The 21,458-nt window shown below is 41.6% G+C and overlaps 2 protein-coding genes across 2 annotated transcripts; both read left to right on the forward strand.

The window, feature by feature from the left end:
- The first annotated feature begins 1,011 nt into the window (after positions 1-1,011).
- On the forward strand, positions 1,012-7,680 carry LOC145807143 (uncharacterized). Its single transcript, XM_082905077.1, has 3 exons — positions 1,012-1,036; positions 2,458-2,527; positions 6,909-7,680. Exons 1-3 carry the CDS (start codon positions 1,012-1,014, stop codon positions 7,678-7,680), a joined length of 867 nt encoding a protein of 288 aa, XP_082761203.1.
- A 460-nt stretch (positions 7,681-8,140) lies between these two features.
- On the forward strand, positions 8,141-8,578 carry LOC114315801 (uncharacterized). The gene has a single exon (XM_082905078.1). The coding sequence runs from the start codon at positions 8,141-8,143 to the stop codon at positions 8,576-8,578; it is 438 nt and encodes a 145-aa protein (XP_082761204.1).
- Positions 8,579-21,458: the final 12,880 nt, after the last annotated feature.

Raw genomic sequence — 21,458 nt, forward strand, 5'->3', positions numbered from 1 at the left:
CCAACTCTAGATCGTGTGTCAGATAATTCCTTTAATGCGATTTCAGTTACTTGGAGCCGTAATCCACCACTTTCCTTTTTTGCATTAACACACAGCCTAGCCCATCCTTAGACGCATCGTAATACACTGTATATCCTACATCTCGCTCCGGAATGATGAGTATTAGGGCACTAGTCAGTCTTCTCTTGAGTTCTTGAAAAGATCATTCACATGCTTCATCCCAATCGTATTTTATCCCTTTTTGCGTTAGACGAGTCATCGACTTGGCCAGTTTGGAAAAGTTTTGAATCAACCGTCGATAATAACTAGCCAACCCTAAGAAACTGCGAACTTCGAATACCGAAGTTGGCTTCTTCAAATCTAATACTGCTTCTACCTTGGCTGGGTTTACTACAATCTCGTGCTCCGACACAACGTGTCCGAAAAATTTGACTTCCTTCAATTAGAACTTGCGTTTACTTGCTTTCGCGTACAGCTGGTTATCTCTTAAAACCTAGAGAACCACTTTCAAGTGTTGCTCATATTCTTCTTCAAACGGTGAATAGACTAGAATGTCATCGATGAACACCACCACGAACTGGTCCAAGTACACAGTAAAAATCTTATTTATCAAGCTTATGAACACGGCCGGTGCTTTGGTTAAATCCAAAGGGCATTACCACAAATTTGTGGTGGTCATATTGGGTTCGGAAAATAGTCTTTGGTATATCATCATCCGCGACCCACAATTGGTAATAGCCAGATCTAAGATCAATCTTTGAATAACACTTTGAACCTCGAAGCTGGTCAAATAGGTCATCAATCTGTGGAAGTGGATATCGGTTCTTGATCATCACCCGATTGAGTTGGCGATAATCTATGCACAAACTTAATGTTCTATCATTTTTCTTTGCAAAGAGAACTGGCGCTCCCCATAGTGAGGTACTTGGTCGGATAAATCTTTTTTCTAGCAATTCTTGTAGTTGTGCCTTCAATTCCCAAAGTTCGGTAGGAGCCATACGATGGGGCGTCATGGATATGGGTGTAGTACTCGCTTGTAACTCAATACTAAAATTTACATCACGATGTAGTGGTAATCCTAGCAATTCCTTAGGAAAAACATCAGCATATTCACAAACTATATGCAGAAGATTTAATTCCGATCAGGCTTCTTAATTAATGATCTAACTTGCTAACCACCTCGCAAATTGATTATGCTACTACGTTTTACAATTTGTCGTGCTCAATGAATCCTCTATATCCCCCTTAAATTGGGAACACATCCCACTAGGTGTACAAGTTGTCGCCCTCTTCTAGTAGCAATCAATCACTGCTCAATGGGCAGATAACCAATCCATACCCAAGGTTATGTCAAAATCGAACATGTTCATGACCCGAATGTCGCAACTCAAGTGTAATCCTGACACTTCTAATTCACACCCTCGATAGACTAATCCTACCCTAATACTTCCTCCCAAGGGTGATGCAATATGTAAAGTAGTTTCTAAAGGTTTACATTCAAGATCTAACGATTTAACACATGATATTGATATAAAAGAATGTGATACGCCAGAATCGAATAGAACGTGAGCCCAAGAATTATAAAGTACAATGTTACCTCTAATTACTGGTGGGTCTTTATCATCTTCCTCTTGAAGAGCAAAAATTTTGCCTATGGCTTTTTGGTTGTTGGTTGGTCCGACCTTTTGGTTTCCTCTTGTTGCCCCTCTTGACTTATTCATCCATGGCCTTCGTTTGCCAAAAGCAAGAGCTTGAGCATTCGCGCCAGAACTCCCTGCTTGATTTTCTATCCCAATAAGTTAGGGACATTCCGACTTCTTGTGTCCTATCTGATGATAGTGAAAACATTAGATTTGTGTAACAGACTTGGTTTGTAAACTTCCTTTCTAGCTTTGTTGTTATGGTTGTTGCGATAGCCTGGTGTATGGTGTCCATGCCACATTCTTTCGGTCATTTCCTCTTGGTCCTACAAAGGATTGACCCCCTTTCTTCGTCTTTGTCATCCAGGTCCTTTTTTAGTCTACCCACTCCCTTTCGACATCTAATGTCATATCCACCACATCGGCAAATATAGAAAGGCACAAGGGTAACACTTTGTCTCTAATGATAGGGTCTAAACCCCACTTGAATTTTCGTGCTTTCTCTCCCTCGTCCGCGACGTATTGGGTTGCATATCGTGCCAGCTCTTTAAACTTGGCCACATACTAAGTCACTGTCATCTCACCCTATTCCAAAGTTTGAAATTTCCAAACTCACCCCTGCTTAACTGTATTTGGGAAATAATTTCTTAGAAATAGCTCTTTGAACTGAGCCCAAGTCATGTTTGTCGTGTTCTAGGAATCTTTTATCAAGAACCACAAATGATCTACTTCTCCTTCTAGCTGGTAACTTGTCAAGGTGATCTTGTATGTATGCACAGTAATACCCATGGTTTCCAATATCTTTTTTATTTGATAGATTCAGCTCTCAGCAATTCTCGAGCCAAGTTCATCTGTGAACACCAACAGTCTTTGCTTTCTGAACTCAGGTAACAAATATATCCGCTCATTTGGTTGCGTTCTTTTAAGCCTTCCTAATTCCTCAAGAATCTGGTTTCCAACTGGTCTTGGTAACTCCTCAACAAGTACAGGTACAGGTCCACTGCGATTAACGCCTTGATTGCGAGCTGGACGTCCACGTCAGCATCTTACTTAATCGTTTGCTTCCACATTGTCCGCCATCTGCCAAGTATGTGGGTAATATAAGCTTAAGGTTGTTGTGAAGGCGGTGAGGAATTGAATAAGTGGGCTAATTTAATGTGGTTTGAGGTGTAATAGTTCTAATGGGACAATGCAATTAATGAAAGCAAATAAAATAAATTAAAATAGACTAGAATAAACAACTAGATAATCTATATATAAACAACTTCTTACAAAATGGTTACACTATTTAGGTTAGCGTGTATACACCAAAACAAAGCACGCTTCAACCACACAAAACAAAATTTACAAAAGTACACAAAAAGGTTCGTCCAACGACTACTACAATCCTAAGTCAAACGATTCCTCTGGGTCTTCTTTGGGATCCTCATCAGAGTCCTCAGGTGGTAAAAGAGCATACGCTGAGAGACCGGAAACTGTTGAGATAGTGCAAGTGAGTACTCTGATGACACCTCTATAGAGAATACAGGGGAAGCTCCGGGAAGTATTGAGACAAATAGAACCTCTAACTTAAGATGATGAGAGCCACGACTCTCTGGTCCAACATGATACATCACAGGATACGGATCCTCAGCCAATACCTCTTGCCTAAACTCGGCAAAAGTCACGTCATTCTGCTCCATCTATAGAGCGAACCTCAGTTCTCAGTATTTACACTAGAGGCGCCGACGTACCAATGCCCGTTCTCACTGTGTTGTGTAGTATGAAAAGTCCTCCTCCGTCTTCTGAATAGCTTTCTTTATCACGCACTCTGCTCCTAATTGACATCGTTGGTTAAGTCTTTATGGACTAACAGCTACAACCGTCTATTCTGGAAACAAAAAACTCCCCAGTCCTCAATGTTTTCGATGTAGAATCCATCCTACGATAGGTAAACAAATATTTTTTTTAGTCCACTTTTTAGATGATATAGTATAATGTTAACAGAATATAATAGTGTGGGAGGCAAGGATATCTAAAATCACAAGTCGACACGCGTGAATTAAGGGTTGAACCTATGGCTCTAATTCCAATTTGTCACGCCCCAAAATTCAAGACTGTAAAAAAAAATGTACAAAATACAACTGGCTTTACCCCCACAGTTGGTTGGAGTACATGATGTTTTCCATGTATCTATGCTGCGGAAGTACATAATGCACTCTTCTCACATCATCAACTGGAAAGAAATGCAACTCAATGAAGACGCTACCTTTGAGGAGGGACCAGTAGCAATTATGGACAGACAAGAAAAGAACTTGCTAGGAAAGACAATTCAACTTCTTAAGATACTCTAGCGTCAGCATAGTATTGAAGAGTTCACCTGGGAACGTGAAGACGCGATGCGGGCAAATTATCCACAACTATTTGAGACGTGAGGTATGATTTAATTTCAAGGAAGAAATTTATTTAAGGGGGATAGGTTGTAGAGATCCTAATTTTTGGTAATTACATGTGAAACCCTGGGCCTTAGGTTAATAGCATTTTAGCCCCTAGTTTCGTAAAAGTCTGCAAAATGGCCCAATAAATAATAATGTTCCCGTATATTATATAATTAAATCCTAGACCACCACTTTATTATTGGAAATACCCTAAAACTTGATTTTTATTTATTTACCTCCTAATTTCTAAATTAATTCATGCATTTTATTTATTTATTTGTTCTTTCATTTATTATTTATTTAAATATTTATTATTTATTTGAACATGAATATTTACATAGATATTATAAATATTATTTTGGGAAAAATTGGTTGAGAAAATATCTAGATATTTACCATTTTCCTTAGTCATTAAACTAGAGGGCAAAATTGTCTTTTCAACCCAAACTTATTGCTTATAAATTGAGAGCATTGCCTCAATTCCTTGCTCATGTTTCAGTAGCCAAGGAGAGGGTGAGAGAAGGAGAGTGTGACTAGGGGGAAGTAGGAAAAAAAAATGGAAGAAAATGTGTTTTCTTGAGTCAAGGTAAGAACACATATCTCCCTTGTCTTTTCCATTTATTTCACCCATCTCATCCTATTATCTAGATGCCCTCTTGTGTTGCATATTAATGGTAAATAGGGTTTTTGGTGTGTATAAAAGTATGGGTATGATCTAGTGACTTTGTCTTGCAGTTTTGTCAAACTATGCACTGCTGAAACTTCCCTAATTTAAAAGAAATATCAAATTTATTTATTTCTCAAATATAAATTTAATATAAAATATTTGGTATGTTTAGAGCTTGTGATAATTTTATTAGTCTCTCATTGTGTGTTTTTAGGGCTTGGATATTTTGTTTTAAAAATCTGATCTTGTGTCTCTGAAAACAGTCCACTTCTTGCAATTCTGTAAAATTCCAAAAACATCATCTCATGTTGGTTCTTCTGTCAAACTTTAGAATTCTGAGTCCTCTTTCCAAAAAAATTTATTTGGGTGAAAATCATCAGGTAGATTGAGAGAAAAGCTAGTTTTCCCAAAGGGTGACAAATCTGGACAAGTTTTCGAATAGAGCTTGTAGATGAATTTCTGGATGTACTGTGCTCTGAAAATAGACATGTTGTTTATTATTTCTGTGCAATTTCAGCCCCTAATATGACCTGGAAGTATTTTTACCAAAGCATTTTTTTTGAACTCTACAGTTCTAAAAAGTGCTAAAAATTGTGTCTTATTGTGTTATTTGTCTATAAGTATTTCAAAGCATGCATAATGTTGTTTGCAAGGATGGAGGGACATTGTGCCCCCCCCTGACTTTTGAATTTTTTTATTTTTTTATTTTTTAAGTGTGATCTGCCTTGTGCCCCTCATCCTAATACACAATTTCAAACCCACTAACCCAATGATACACACACACACCACCCGCATGATGCACCACATTTGTATATTTTATTTTATTTATTTATTTTTATTTTTTTGGAATCCCAATCCCAATCCCAATTAAATACCGAGACATCTTTTTTTTAGGTGAGTGCACACAACTCCAATCAAAGTCAGGTTAAAACTCTAAAACCTTAAAAGTGTATGAAATTCTTTATTTTTTTTTTATTTATTCACAATACTTCTGAAGTATCTTCGTATTTTCTTTATCTTCTTTGTCTCCCTTTGTTGCTTTGTAATTTACCTACTCGCGATTCACCAAATTAGGATCACACAACACAGATTTGGGACCACACTACAACCTTGGTATCTTTTCTTCATTGTTTACAAGTAACTTTATTTTATTTTTTTACTTTTAAATAAAAATTATGAGTATTAATTTATAATTATTTTTTAAGTTTTGATTTGTAAATTTTTTTTTATTTGTTATTATTTATGTTAAAATAAGATATTTTGATATGCTAAAATTATGAATCTTAATTGGTGATGATTTATATTAAAATTAGGAATTTTGGTTTGTTGTTGTTTGTACTAAAATTAGGGATTTGATTTATGCTAAAATTAAAAATATTAATTTGCAGTGATTAATATTCAAATTAGAAATTTTGATTTGTTATAATTTGTGTTAAGATTAAAAATTTTGATTTGTTGTGATTTGTGCTAATTTAAATTTTTTGATTTGTATTAAAATTGGAGATTTTGATTTGGGAGGGGGTTTGAGATTTTGATTATGAATTTTTATTTTGATTTTTAGTTTTTTGAAACAGTCATGGAGAAATATTTCAAAAGAAAATCAAAGTTGGAATCATCTCTTTCTCAAGAAAAAGATGATAATTATTCTTCTGCAAAACAAAATTGCATAGAAATCAACTTAGTAGACCTTCCTGCAGATCCAGGACTACGACCTCGGATTATGGACTATAATGCTAATGATCAAGACCGAATTCGTAGGGCATATCTACAAAAAGTCCTTGTTAACTTCGTGATCATAATTTTCCACAAAAATCATTTGGACAAAAACTTCAGCGATTTAATCAGGCTTGGTTTAATGGATTTCCTAATTGGTTGGAGTATAGCGTAGCAAAAGATACAGCATTTTGATTATGTTGTTATCTTTTCACACCCGATATTGGAGATCAAGCTGATGGTGATTCTTTTGTTGGTGAGGGTTTCTCAAATTGGAAGAAAAAAGAAAAAAATTCAGACTCATGTTGGAGGTCCCAATAATGCTCATAATCAAGTTTTGAGTAAATGTCAAGACTTGTTAAACCAAAACCAACATATTGAAACGATTTTTTTCAAACAATCTGATCAAGCTTGAATTGAGTATCGAACCCGTTTGAATTCATCAGTTGATTGTGTTAAATTTCTTCTAAGACAAGGACTTGCGTTTCATGGGCATGATGAATTTGAAAATTCAAGTAACCAAGGAAATTTTCTTGAACTTCTCAAGTTTCTTACTGATCATAATGAAGATGTCCAAGTGGTTACATTAAGCAATGCTCCACAAAATCTCAAGTTGACATCTTCTGATATTCAAAAAGACATTGTAAATGTGGCCGCATTTGAAACTATCAATGTGATTATTAGAGATCTTGGTGATGCACTTTTTTTTATTTTGATTGATGAAGCCCATGACATATCAATCAAGGAGCAAATGGCAGTTGTAATACGATATGTTGACAAAAAAGGCCAAGTGATTGAGCGCTTTTTGGGTATTGAGCATGTTGCTAATACGAATGACCCGTCACTTAAACAAGTTATAGAAAATTTATTCTCCAAACTTGGATTGAGTATTTCTAGATTACGGGGTCAAGGATATGATGGGGCTAGTAATATGCAAAGTGAGTTTAATGGTCTTAAAACACTTATACTGAAAGCGAATCCTTGTGCATATTATATTCATTGTTTTGCTCATCAATTGCAATTGGCACTTGTAGCCGTGTCAAAGAATTATAATCAAATTGTTTTACTTTTCACTTTGGTTTCTAATGTGGTGAATGTTGTTGGATCATCATGTAAACGCCGAGATGTTGTTAGGGAGAAGCAAGCTACAAAAGTTGCTGAGACACTTAATACTGGAGAGCTATCTAGTGGGCAAAGCTTAAATCAAGAAACTAATCTTAAACGTGCTAGTGATACACGTTGAGATTCAGACTATAGTACTTTAGTCAGCTTGGCTAGTATGTTTTCAACAGTGACTGATGTGCTTGAAATGATTTTGGAGGATGGTTCAAATTCAAAACAATGAGCAGAAGCAAATGTATTGTTGGACTCAATTCAATCATTTGAGTTTGTGTTCAACCTTCATTTGATGAAAACAATATTGGCTATTACAAGTGAGTTATCGCAAGCACTACAAAGGAAAGATCAAGATATTGTTAATGCCATGAATTTAGTTCAAATTTCTAAAGTATGGCTCCAAAAGATGAGGGAGAGTAGATGGACATCTTTACTTGAACATATTTTGTCTTTTTGTGAAAAGCATGAAATTGATGTTCCCCAAATGGAAGATATGTTTATAGCTCAAGGGAGAAAAAAGGCGCAATGCTTAAGAAATTACAAACTTACATCACTATCGCGCTAAGTTATTCTACAATGTTTTGGATATGCAAGTTCAAGAACTAAATTCTCGTTTCACTGAGTCGAACAATGATTTGTTACTTTGTGTGGCATGTTTGAATCCATCTAACTCTTTCTCTAGTTTTGATAAGAAAAAGTTAATTCATCTTACTGAATTTTATCCCAAAGAATTTTCTTCAGTGGAGCTCATGGTACTTAATGATCAACTTAATACATATATTATCGACATGCTCTCTAGTAGTGAGTTCTCAATATTGAATGGAATTGCTGATCTTACTAAGAAAATGGTAGAAACTAAAAGTGACAAAGTATATCCATTGGTGTATTTACTCTTGACTTTAGCATTAATCTTACCTGTTGCAACTGCTACTGTTGAGAGGGTATTTTCAGCTATGAATATTGTGAAGAATCGGTTGTGGAACCGAATGGGTGATGAATGGATGAATGATAGATTGGTTGTCTAAATTGAGAGAGATATTTTTTATGGCATTGACAATGATACTATTATGGAAAGATTTCAAAAGATGAAAACTCGTCGGGGTCAACTGTAAAAGTTTAAAGTTTAAAACTTTTTGTAATGGATATTAATTTTTAATGTTTAATATTAGCTCGAAAAATTATTATTATGTTATTATTATTGATTGGGAAAGAAAAATTTTGAGATTGTAATTAATGGGTGCCCCCCTATATTAAATTCCTGGCTCCACCACTAGTTGTTTGCTTGTTTCACCATACTTATGTATGACTATCATGGGCTATATTTATTCTCTTATGTTGTCTCATACTCTTTTATATTACCGAATGTGACTAACTTACTTATCAAAAGATCTAATAAACGGGAAATGATACGGGGTTGGCAATGGGTGACGTTCACACTAGTGTTTCAGAATAATTTATACATATGAATGACATGAAATATGATGGAATTAATACCAAATGAGTTAAGTCTTGCACAAATGGTCTAAAGGAACCACTAGGTTGACACGAGTGTATTTAGACTCTATGCGATGGTTTCAAGTTGTAAACGAGCCTTAGGCATGATTTTGGTGTAAGCGAGCCCACTTGTTTGGCCATCCCTTTTGAGGTTCATCAATGTTGCTGACCAGTAAATAACCGAGAGGTGGGCATAGGTGGTAAGGTCTGCAAAGCAGCAAAAATAAGAGTTCTGAATAGCCCGGTGTTCAATCCTTGTGGTTGGGTAGAAAGATCTCTTTGTGGGATTCTAGATATCTAGTGAGAGGGTATTTTTTGATAAAAATTGGGCCGAGCTATGAAATGGACTTTGTGGCCCAAAATACCAAGGACTGGGTAAAAAGGCTCAAATGTTACTCCGGCCCAAGAGAGGTCACTCTGGCCCAAACTGTTAAAGTTACGCCGGTCCATAGGCAATAGATTTACTCCGGCTTTGAGGAGATGGTGACTTACTTCGGTCAAAAGAGATGAAGGTGCTTCGGCTAAGGAATTGTAAAGCTGCCTCGGTTTGGACAATCTGAGTTAGTCCGGTCTCAAAAGGTAGTCCGGTCATTATGAATTCGGGGTAGGTCGGTCGGATTGTTGATATTCAGTAGATCGGTCCGAACACACCACAGTTCGTGTATGAGAGAACCGAGATATGGTGTAGCATAAAGAAGAACCAAACTATTGTTAGTACGGCCTACTTTGTGGCTCGGCATAGCCAGTTTTACTTCGGTCATATAATAGTTCAGCCAAAGTGAAAACCATCCCACTTGGTTTAAGCAGTGGGGGAGGGTGTAAAAGGATAAGCATTATCCTTAGGAGTATGAATCCTAGGAGGACTTTGCATAGAGAAATACAAGTCCTACTAGGATTGTGCCACGGGAAACTTATAAAAGCCCACAAACATCACCTTGGAGGAGCGTGGACTGGGTCAACAGGATTATACGAGGAGAATTATTTCTTCCCCGTACAATTGGCGCCGTCTGTGGGAAAAACAGACAAGAACAAAAACCTCTTGACTAAGCTTCTCCTTTCTCTCAAATCAATGGCACACATTGAAGAACTACCGCAGTCCGCCGTCGACGGACTAACTCCAGACGGGGGCGCAAGGCGTGAAGGATTACCCTCTGTCCCTCCTATGGCAGATCTGGAGCCCCAACAACATAACTCCAGGAGGAGTGGCAGGGGAAGGCGGAATAGCAGCCCTCGTCACTCTCAAAGTCCTGACAGGCAAAGGAGGAGGATTGATCCTCAAGCCCTGGAAGATCGCGTAAAGGAACAAGATGAACTAATTCGGAAGATGGCGGCGGACATGGAAGCATTAAAACGCCAGATGAAGACCAAAGATGTGGCGACAGGAGAGGGGCGCAAGCACAAGACGCCCCCTCGCCACTCAGAGAATCGTAGTAGGAATACTACACCCTCCCAAGGAGAGAGCAGAAGCCTCAGGACAGGCGACACTCACTCCTTATCTTCAAGGACTCGTCACTCCGGGTCTGAGAGGATGAGATCCGAAAGATCATACACTGAAGGAAGCACATATTGGCCTTCACATTCACACCAAACCAGATCTAGACAAACGGAGCTTCCCAGGTCATCCGACTTACGAACCGTACTCGAAGAAAAAGCACGATGCAAGGAGGACGCCAGGGCAAGGGATCCACACCGAGTTTCGGCCTTACAACGGTTGGCTCCTCGGACGCATGGAAGCGTCGAGGTTGGAATGCCAATACCGCGACCGGCCTACGAACCAACGGACAAGGCATTGGCAAGACTACAGACTTCGCCGTTTGTTCCAGCAATCGAAAACGCGCCCCTACCATCAGGCTTCCTTCAGCCGAAATTCACTACCTATGAAGGGAAGACGGACCCGTATTCACATTTGAGCCACTTTCGCCAAGTCATGGCTGTGTACAGGCGAAACGAGGCCTTAATGTGCATACTCTTCCCGTCAAGTCTTGGCGACCTAGGCTTGACTTGGTTCGAAAAGCTCCCAGAGGGCAGCATAGCCTCCTGGGCCCAATTGGCAGAAGCGTTCGTAACAAGGTTTCGAACAAACACTAAAACACCGGTGGAGATAGACCAGTTACTCTCCATCGACATGGGTGAAAAAGAGACCCTCAAATCTTACAACAGTCGCTACTGGGAGACATTCAACCAGATTGGAGACTGCCCCACCAATCTAGCCATTGCGCAATATAAAAGAGGCCTACCAATAGGGAACAGACTAAGGGATTCGATTACCATGACGCCACCCCTCACCATGGAGGCCCTGATGGAAAGAGTGCATCAGCACATCAGGGTAGAAGAGGATGGCGCACGTGCAAAAGCAAAATCTAGTGCAACCACGGTACCATAAAAGAAGGCCTCAGCAAAGGTCAATACAGTAGATAAGCAGAACAAAAACGGGCGTGACAGACGAGATAACGGAGAAGACCCAGACAAAAGATGGTTGAGAATCCGCACTGCCATAACAACGGTGTTCAAAAAACCAATATATCGGATTCTGAGCGAAATAAAAGACGAGCCTTTTGTCAAGTGGCCAGCCAAGCTAGGGGAAGGTCAGAAAAATTACGATGACAGATCACGGTGCACCTTCCACAAAGAAAAGGGGCACCGAACTGAGAATTGCACGCCACTGAGACAGCACTTGGAAGAATTGGTGGCAGCAGGCCACTTGGACGAATACATTGAAGGAGGGACGCAACCAGCCCCCCAAGATCATAATAATCATCCCAACAGAATGCCAATTAATGCCCCACCACAAGGCATCATCAATGTAATACATGGAGTCTTTGAACCTGAGCGTGTATGCGAGCTCAGGGGATCGATAAAGAAGGCTGAGCACTTTAGGGAAGTGTTAAGTGCCCAACCTACCGCCAAGAAGGGGAAGACAGAGGCAACAAATGTCATGTCCTTTTCAGATAAGGACTTGGATCGAATATACTGTCCTCACAATGATGCACTGGTCGTCACTCTCCGAGTCAAGGATTTTGACGTCAAGCGGATTCTGATTGACCAGGGTAGTTCATGTGAGATCATGTACTACGACACATTCAAACAGCTGAAGCTGCAAGACAAAGACTTGGCACCTACAGTTTCTCCCCTGATTGGATTCAACTCCATGCCAGAGTGGCCTGTCGGCAAAATAATCCTTCCAGTCAGAGCAGGGAGTGTAACAAAACAAGTGGAGTTCTGGGTATTGAAGGTCCCCTCCACATACAACATCATCTTCGGTAGAACATGGCTGCATGCCATGCATTCGGTAGCGTCATCTTACCATCAGGTAATGCGGTTCCCCAACGACACCGGCATAATTGAAGAAGTCTATGGCGATCAGATCATGTCAAAACAATGCTTCGCCACAGCGAATGGAAGCTGAGCTGCCAAAGGATACGTTCATTCGCTGGAAGAACCAGAAAGTAATGAACTATTCGCGGACGTCGGCAAAGAGCCTGATCAGAAAGCGGTAGAGGACTTGGTGGAGGTAAAAATAGATGAGAAGAACCCGGATAAGTTCTTCTTGCTTGGCTCATCGTTGTCCAGCACTGAAAGATTAGAGGTCTTGGAATTCTTGACCTCTAATATCGAAGTGTTTGCCTAGACGCCCTACGACATGCCAGGTATTGATCCAAACTTCATCAGTCACCAACTCAATGTCCACCCATCCGCCAGGCCAGTCATCCAACGCACACGCAGATCGGCACTCCACCACGCCGAAATAGTGGCAGAAGAGGTAGGCAACCTACTGGAGGCAGGAGCAATAAGAGAAGTGCACTACCCAAGATGGATCTCCAACACAGTCGTAGTGCCAAAAAAGAATGGTAAATGGCGTGTCTGCGTCGACTACAAAACAGTCAACAAGGCGTGCCCAAAAGATAGCTTTCCTCTACCAAGGATAGATCAACTGGTGGACCTAACGGCAGGGCATAACCGACTTAGCTTTCTGGATGCATACAGAGGCTACCACCAGATCGCCATGCATGAACCAGACCAGGAGGTCACATCCTTCACAACACCAAGGGGGTTATATTGCTACAAGGTCATGCCCTTTGGCCTAAAGAACGTAGGGGCGACATTCCAAAGGATGGTCACCAAGATGTTTGAACCATTGTTAGGCAGAACAATGGAGGCTTACATCAACGACATGGTGGTCAAAAGCAAGGATGAGAATGACCATCTTAAAGATCTAGGCGAGATGTTCCAGATCCTGAAGAAACACAAGCTGCGCCTCAATGCGTCCAAATGTGCATTCGGAGTTGGATCTGGCAAATTCTTGGGCTTCCTGGTGACCAACCGAGGTATAGAAGCAGACCCCACTCAGAACAAAGCAATCCAGGAGTTGGAGAGACCAAACTCCGTCAAAGAAGTACAGCATCTCACTGGTATGGCGACTGCACTCAACCGGTTCATAAGTAGGTCGTCAGACAGACTACGACCATTCTTCCAAGCTTTAAAAGCCAAGTTTGAGTGGGATGAAGAATGCGACCGAGCTCTGGAAAGCTTGAAGGAGTACATGTCTTCCCCACCACTACTTGTTACACCAGTACCTGGTGAAGAACTCTTTTTGTACCTGGCAGTCTCTCAGCACGCAGTCAGCGCAGTGTTGGTTCGTGCAGAAGGAATACAACACCTGCCCATCTTTTATGTCAGCAAGACATTGTTGGGAGCCGAAACAAGGTACTTGCCCTTGGAGAAACTAGCATTAGCATTAATGATGGCATCCAGAAAATTGGCGCACTACTTTCACGCCCACACCATAGTCGTCCCCACAGCCTTTCCACTAAAAGCTCTGTTCGAAAGAGCAAACTTTAGTGGGCGAATTTTGAAGTGGGCAGTAGAGTTGGGACAATTCGACATCAAATTCCAACCCAAAACCGCAATAAAAGCCCAATCTTTGGCAGACTTCGTCGCAGAGTTTACTCTTGGAAGTCATCATATCTGCCCAGTCGACCTAACTGACACAACCGAACTAGGGACGGAAGTTGACGCCGGAATAGCGCAACCCCTAGTAGAAGGTAGTCAATCAAGCACCAAGGCAGACCATACTAAGGACAACAAGGAAGAGACAAACAAAGGCTCACCAACAGTTCAAACAGAGGACGAAGGACAGACAGCCAACATGGACCTTGAAGAAAACACCATTCTTGACCTCACGACATCATCTGATCCTTCCACTTGCTGGAAACTATTCGTTGGAGAGATGTGGAAGCTCTTTGTGGATGGAGCATCCAACCGACATGGAGCAGGGCTTGGCATAGTCCTCATCTCTCCAGACGGCCTGGTTATAGAGCAAGCAATCAACCTTGGCTTCCCAAAATGAAGCGGAGTATGAGGCGCTTCTCGCAGGACTCAAGTCAACACACTTCATGAAAGCAACCGAACTAATGGTATACAGTGACTCTCTGCTGGTGGTAAACCAAATTTCTGGCGAATACGAAGCAAAGGACGACAGAATGGCCAAGTACCAAGAGTTAGTCAGAACAGAGATCAAGAAGTTTGATGTGGTAAGGATAGAACAAATTGGCAGGGAGGAAAACAGCCGAGCGGACGAGCTGGCAGGCCTTGCCTCAATGGCAGATACATCAATCCCTCATCCATTACTCATCGACTTCTTACCAAGACCAAGCATAGAAGACCCCGAAGCAGAAGAAGTATGTTGCACAGAATTAGGCCCTTCTTTGATGGATCCCATCATCCTATTCCTAAAAGACGGCATCCTACCAGAAGAGAAAAAAGAAGCCAACAGAATAAGGGCAAAGTCGCAGCGATTTTGGTTATCTCCATCTTTGGCATTATACAAGAAGTCGTTCTCTGGGCCTTACCTCAAGTGCGTTCATCCCAGCAAAGTAGAAGCATTCCTGTTCGAAATACACGAAGGGGTGTGTGGAAGTCATCAAGGGGGAAGGTCGCTCGCTTACAGAGCTATTTCGCAAGGATACTGGTGGCCATATATGCAAGCAGACTCAGAGAAATATGTGAAGAAGTGTGAAAAATGCCAGAAATTCGCACACCAAATACATCAACCAGCAAGAGAACTCCTACCCTTAACTAGCCCATGGCCTTTCGCAATGTGGGGCTTGGACATAGTAGGACCACTTCCAACAGCACCCGGCGGCAGAAAATTCTTTCTCGCAGCAACAGACTACTTCACAAAGTGGGTGGAAACAGAAGCATTAGCGTCAATCAAAGAAAAAGATGTGAAGAAGTTTGTTTAGCAGAATATCATCACTCGGTTTGGCATACCAAAAGCACTGATCTCAGACAATGGTACTCAGTTCGACGGCAGAATCTTTAGAAGCTTTTGTGAAGAGTACAAGATAGAGTTCTACAATTCTACACCGGCATATCCTCAAGCAAATGGGCAAGCAGAAGCATCAAATAAAGTCGTCTTGGATGGATTAAAGAAAAGGCTAGAAAAGGCAAAAGGCAAGTGGGCAGATGAACTTCCTCACGTTTTATGGGCTTACTGCACCACACCTCGACGATCGACAGGAGAAACACCATGCTCCTTAGCCTATGGAATGGAGGCAGTAATCCCACTAGAAGTTGGCCTCCCCACAATTCGAAGCGAAAATTTTGATCCAAACTTAAATGGAGAAGCCATAGCCTTAGAACTCGACCTTGCAGAAGAAAGAAGAGAAAGAGCACTAGTCCACATCGCCTCATACCAACGAGAGTTAATCAGAAAATACAGCAAAAAGGTCCATCCAAGACAATTCAAGATTGGAGATTCGGTACTACGCAAAGTAATGGGAAACACCTTAATCCCAGGAGACGGCAAGTTAGGCCCAAATTGGGAAGGTCCTTATAAGGTGGTTGGGTTAGCAGGCAAAGGGGCATACCACCTAGAAGACAAAGATGGCAAGGCAATCCCTAGGCCATGGAATACGGCCAATCTCAAGTTATTTTACTTTTAGCTCTTCTTTTTCAAACATATGTACTTTTTTCTTCCTTCAATAAAATGAGAAATTCTTTTTAGCACAAATCATTCTTTGTAAAAGTTAGCTTTAAAGACTAAGTATATTGCAAGCACCCTATTCTAAGCTAGCTGGAAAAACTAACTCAGGGGTTGGCTGGATTAAACCAACACCCTTCCTAAGCCCAGGATAAGGATCCAGGCTGCAGGACATTCGGTCGGAATAACCAAATACTATAAGTTAGCTAGAAAAACTAACTTCAATAGTTGGCTGGAATAAACCAACACTTATAACTCTTCAGCCGAAGTAAGTGCATGGCTGAAGAGTAGTTGGCTGGAATAAACCAACACTTATAACTCTTCAGCCGAAGTAAGTGCATGGCTGAAGAGTAGTTGGCTGGAATAAACCAACACTTATTACTCTTCAGCCGAAGTAAGCGCATGGCTGAAGAGTGGTTGGCTGGAATAAACCAACACTTGTTACTCTTCAGCCGAAGTAAGGGTATGGCTGAAGAGTGCTTGGCTGGAATAAACCAACACTTGTTACTCTTCAGCCGAAGTAAGTGCATGGCTGAAGGGTGGTTGGCTGGAATAAACCAACACTTATTAACTCTTCAGCCAAAGTAAGGGTATGGCTGAAGAGTGGTTGGCTGGAATAAACCAACACTTGTTAACTCTTCAGCCAAAGTAAGGGTATGGCTGAAGAGTGGTTGGCTGGAATAAACCAACACTTGTTACTCTTCAGCCGAAGTAAGTGCATGGCTGAAGGGTGGTTGGCTGGAATAAACCAACACTTGTTACTCTTCAGCCGAAGTAAGTGCATGGCTGAAGAGTGGTTGGCTGGAATAAACCCAACACTTTGTACTCCTCAGCCGAAGTAAGCATATCGGCTAAGGAGTGGTTGGCTGGCAAGTATAGTTTAACCATCTAAAACCAAAATAGAAGTTGGTATAATAAAAGACATTACAAGTGCAAACATACACATCGAAACCGGAGAAAGAGTTGCGTAAAATTTTCATTCAGAGAAAAGTCATTACAAGGGGGCTTAGTTCGGTTACAAAGAAAACAAAAAGTACAAAATCAAGAAAAAAGATCTTTGATTTCGGCGTCGAAGGCAGCATCGGCGTCGACCTGAAGACCGGTTTCAGGCGCGAGGACGTTTTCAGTCGGAAGAGTGGTTTCGGCCGGAACCACGGTTTCACTTGGTCGATCAACAGTTAGATCTTCCACCATGGTCTCCGACCGAACTACCTAGTCTACATTCACAACCGGGGTATCCTCAGTGGCAGAGTCTTCATCTGAGCCTGAGTCCTCAAGGAATTGCTGCTGCATCGCATTGGCGTATTCCATCAGGGAGTTCGGTATAAAGTAGGCTGGAGGGTCGAAAACCTCGGTCTGAGGATCATGACCGAGCTTCTCAACGGCTCCCCTCCAGCCGCACTTAAAGAAAAGCTCCTTGGCAGCATTGCATTGTTGGGCGTAAGCATCCTCTGCCCTCTTGAAGCCTTGTTTTTCAGCTTCCTTTGCCCTCTCCTTTATTTCGGCATCCTTCTTTCTTTCAAGTTTTAACAGCTCGCGCAAATACTTGTCCTTCAGAGTAATGGCAGTCTTTTGTTTTTCAGCTTCGGCCGAACTAACCATTCCGGTCAGTCGGCCGACCTCACCTCGGAGTTCGGTCAGTTCCTTTCTGGCCTCTTCCAGTTCGGCCGATTTCGCCTCTACCTCTGCCGCTGCTTGCCTAGTCACTTTCCTCAGCTCCAGTACTTTCCTATGGGTGATTTGGTTTTTCTGAATGGCCTGACAAAGCAACAACTTCCCTTTAGCCGAAGAAAAAGTTGAAAAGAAAAAGAAACATAAACAAAAAAGCGACCGAAGTTACTAACCAGAATCATGGATTTAGTCGCAGACCGGATGGACTTGAGCTCGGTGGTTAACTGTTTTTGGTGATGCTCCATGTCTTTGGGCAGACACACACTCTTGGCCAGATTGATGGCCAACAGGTGGTCTTTCTCGGCAACAACCGAGTCTGTATCTCGAATGTCTCGGTCGTTGAAAGTAAGTTTTGGTGCCCAGCTGCCGACGGTTCGGTCGGAAGACTCTGGTTGGGGGCTTGGTGGTAAGCTCGGCTGAATAGCAGGATCTTCTTCATCAACCAAAACTTGTTCGGTTTCGGCAGTTCGGGCACGTTTGGTTCGGCGGGAAGAGGATGGCTGTTGAGAAGGGAGGGCCACAACGGCAGGCTGCGATTGACTGGGAGGCGTTACTTCGGGCCTAGTTGTTTCGGTGAGAAGGGCCCTAACTCTGCTCCTCTTCGCCATCTCTTCTTCAGCGGTTAGTGGGACAAGTCTTATTTTGGGCAAAGTTGGGTCCGGTTCAGGTGCTTCTTCAAGAAGGAAGTCAGTCACTCTTGCTTTTCGGCGACCGCTGTACCGGTAGGTCGGCTCAAAGTTCAGAAGCTTAGCCCAACTCCTTTCTTTAAATCGTAGTGCGGCTCGCAAAATTGCAAGGTTTGGATAACTATATAAGGAATGAAGATGGGCGAAATCTGCAAAAAAAGAGAAGTGTTAGTTCGGTCAATAGACTAAAAAACCGAGATAACATACAAGAAAGAAGACCGAAGTTAAATTACCAGGCTCTCCCTTTTTCCAATTTATAGGTCGGCCAGGAATTTGGGCTTGAAAATCCTCAAAGTTCCCAGAGACCCAGAAGAAATCATCATCATTAAGATCTTTGTCCGGTGTATGTTTAACTATCTTCTCTCGGCGGCGGCGAATCCTAAGGTAATAGACCCACCCAGCATCTTTTGAGCCTATGGAGTATTGATGGAAAATTTCGGCCAGGCCGAGGTTTAGTCCGGTTTGGTGGTTTAGTGCGGCTATTCCCATAATAATGCGGTATGTATTGGTGGACAGTTGAGTGGGGCATAACCTAGTCTGCCTAAGAAATTCGCAGATCAACGGTTGGACAGGAAACCGTAGTCCGGTTTCTATTATGGATTGAAGGGTAAAAGGGACGAAGCCTTCATTTTCCCAAGGAATAACATCTTTTTTGGCCAACGTCAGTTGGACGTCATCAGGAATTTGGTAATCTTTCCTAAATTCGGCCATACCACCAGGGGTCTCAACTAGATACCTATACTTACCCATCTGATGAATAAATTACTTATAATTTATATCGATGCAAAAATCGTGCTCAGTAGCTCGGTTGAGCGCACGCAGGAGTGCCTGGGTAACCTAAGTCTACAAAGTAAAAAACAGAGGGGGTTAAAGCACTGATCAACGGACCGTGCTACAATTTAAAAGCAAGGTATAAAAGCCCTACTTCGGCCTCAAAGAACTGGTTCTTTCATCAAAAAGGTTTGGTAGCTCGGTTTGAGCAGTTTGCTCAGTCGACCGGTTTAACGTCTAGGGGCAGCTTTCTGAGTTCGGTCTAAAAAACTAAGAAAGCTGGTTTAGCCCCAAGGCCTAAATCGGTTGCAGTGTGAAGGAAGTTACTTCGGTTGGACCCCTTGGGGCGGCTTTCTGAGTTCGGTTTAGGAACCAAGAAAGCCGGTTTGGCCCCAAAAACTTAGTTCGGTCGACAACCGAGGTTCCTAGTTCGCTATATTCAAAACTCGGTGATCTTATTTCGGCTCAAGTAAGTCAGGCTCTGGTAACCCTTTGAAACTTTTAAGTTCTAGTTCGGTTATTGACTACAGAGATCTACGTATTTGGGGCAAACAGGATCCTAGTTCGGTTGCTATGTGATTTTGGATCTAAGATTGGTTTTTCTACATAACAGTTCATACACGTACAAGTTCTATGGTTTTTTCATGAAAATACAGAAGCAAAAACAAAAAATACACAAGCATGCTTCACCAAAATAGAGAAGACAGAAAAGAAGGAAGCAAAAACAAGTTTTTTCAAGACTTACCAGAGGGAAACAAAGGCAAAGAAGGGAGAATGGTAGCAAAACCACAGCCTCTTCGAGTGCAATGGAAGAACAGCTAGAGCATACAGAGAGAAGACGAAGAATATGAAAAGTGTAAGTGAATGATTCAAGAGTAGAAAAGTTGTTTTGTGAAAAAGGACAGAGAAGAGGCGGCAAAAAGAGGCGGGACTGTTCAAAAAGTTCGAAGTACGAAGGCGGCGTGATGACAGCTCACAACCTATCAGAGCCCGCCACGTGGCAAGGGAAGGGGAAGCGTTACAGTCGTGATTAAAGAGACGTTTTGACCGGATAAAGCAGAGCTCGAAGTAGAACTAGCTCGGCTGGATACGCTGAAGGGTTTTTTATCTCGGTCGGAAAGGCTTGTAGAACTTCAGCTCGGTTGAAAGATTTGTAATCTCAATCATGCTATGCAGATGAAATTAAGGGGCAATTGAGAGGGTATTTTTTGATAAAAATTGGGCCGAGCTGTGAAATGGACTTTGTGGCCCAAAATACCAAGGACTGGGTAAAAAGGCTCAAATGTTACTCCGGCCCAAGAGAGGTCACTCTGGCCCAAACTGTTAAAGTTACGCCGGTCCATAGGCAATAGATTTACTCCGGCTTTGAGGAGATGGTGACTTACTTCGGTCAAAAGAGATGAAGGTGCTTCGGCTAAGGAATTGTAAAGCTGCCTCGGTTTGGACAATCTGAGTTAGTCTGGTCTCAAAAGGTAGTCCGGTCATTATGAATTCGGGGTAGGTCGGTCGGATTGTTGCTATTCAGTAGATCGGTCCGAACACACCACAGTTCGTGTATGAGAGAACCGAGATATGGTGTAGCATAAAGAAGAACCAAACTATTGTTAGTACGGCCTACTTTGTGGCTCGGCATAGCCAGTTTTACTTCGGTCATATAATAGTTCAGCCAAAGTGAAAACCATCCCACTTGGTTTAAGCAGTGGGGGAGGGTGTAAAAGGATAAGCATTATCCTTAGGAGTATGAATCCTAGGAGGACTTTGCATAGAGAAATACAAGTCCTACTAGGATTGTGCCACGGAAAACTTATAAAAGCCCACAAACATCACCTTGGAGGAGCGTGGACTGGGTCAACAGGATTATACGAGGAGAATTATTTCTTCCCCGTACATCTAGTCTAACTACTAATTCATAGAACCTTATTGTAGTATTGTATATTATGTTATCCGATTTGTTCTGTGTATGGTTGATTGGTTGATAAAAAGTATGAGGGTGTGTGTGTTTTACTGGGTATTCGAAACTCATGGCGTGTCATATCAGATGAGGAAACGGTTTATGATGGTGAAGGTTATTCCGAAGGCAGTCAAGATAAAGTGTTGGAGCCGTAGTTTACTTGAAGATTTAGACTAGTAATTTTTTTTTACTTTGTTTTGACAGTATTTTGTAATCCTATAGCGGAACACAAATGAATTATCTGTGCTATTAAATCTGCTTATATGTGTATATTAAAATATTTTGATTATTTATCCTGTTTGAGTTATATTTTGTACTCTTTTTTTTTTTACGGTCTTGAATTTTGGGAG

This window comes from Camellia sinensis, chromosome 14 (genome assembly GCF_055761805.1).
Source record: "Camellia sinensis isolate YWXY chromosome 14, ASM5576180v1, whole genome shotgun sequence".
Taxonomy (NCBI): Eukaryota; Viridiplantae; Streptophyta; class Magnoliopsida; order Ericales; family Theaceae; genus Camellia; species Camellia sinensis.

What these genes read in the sequence shown, in the direction of transcription:
- LOC145807143 (XM_082905077.1), top strand. Translation starts at nt 1,012, where the DNA reads ATGGATATGGGTGTAGTACTCGCTT. An exon ending in TATGGGTGTAGTACTCGCTT is followed by an intron (nt 1,037 to 2,457) that starts GTAACTCAATAC and finishes TTTATTTGATAG; the next exon opens with ATTCAGCTCTCAGCAATTCT. An exon ending in TCTTTGCTTTCTGAACTCAG is followed by an intron (nt 2,528 to 6,908) that starts GTAACAAATATA and finishes ATTTCTTCTAAG; the next exon opens with ACAAGGACTTGCGTTTCATG.
- LOC114315801 (XM_082905078.1), top strand. Translation starts at nt 8,141, where the DNA reads ATGCAAGTTCAAGAACTAAATTCTCGTTTCACTGAGTCGAACAATGAT.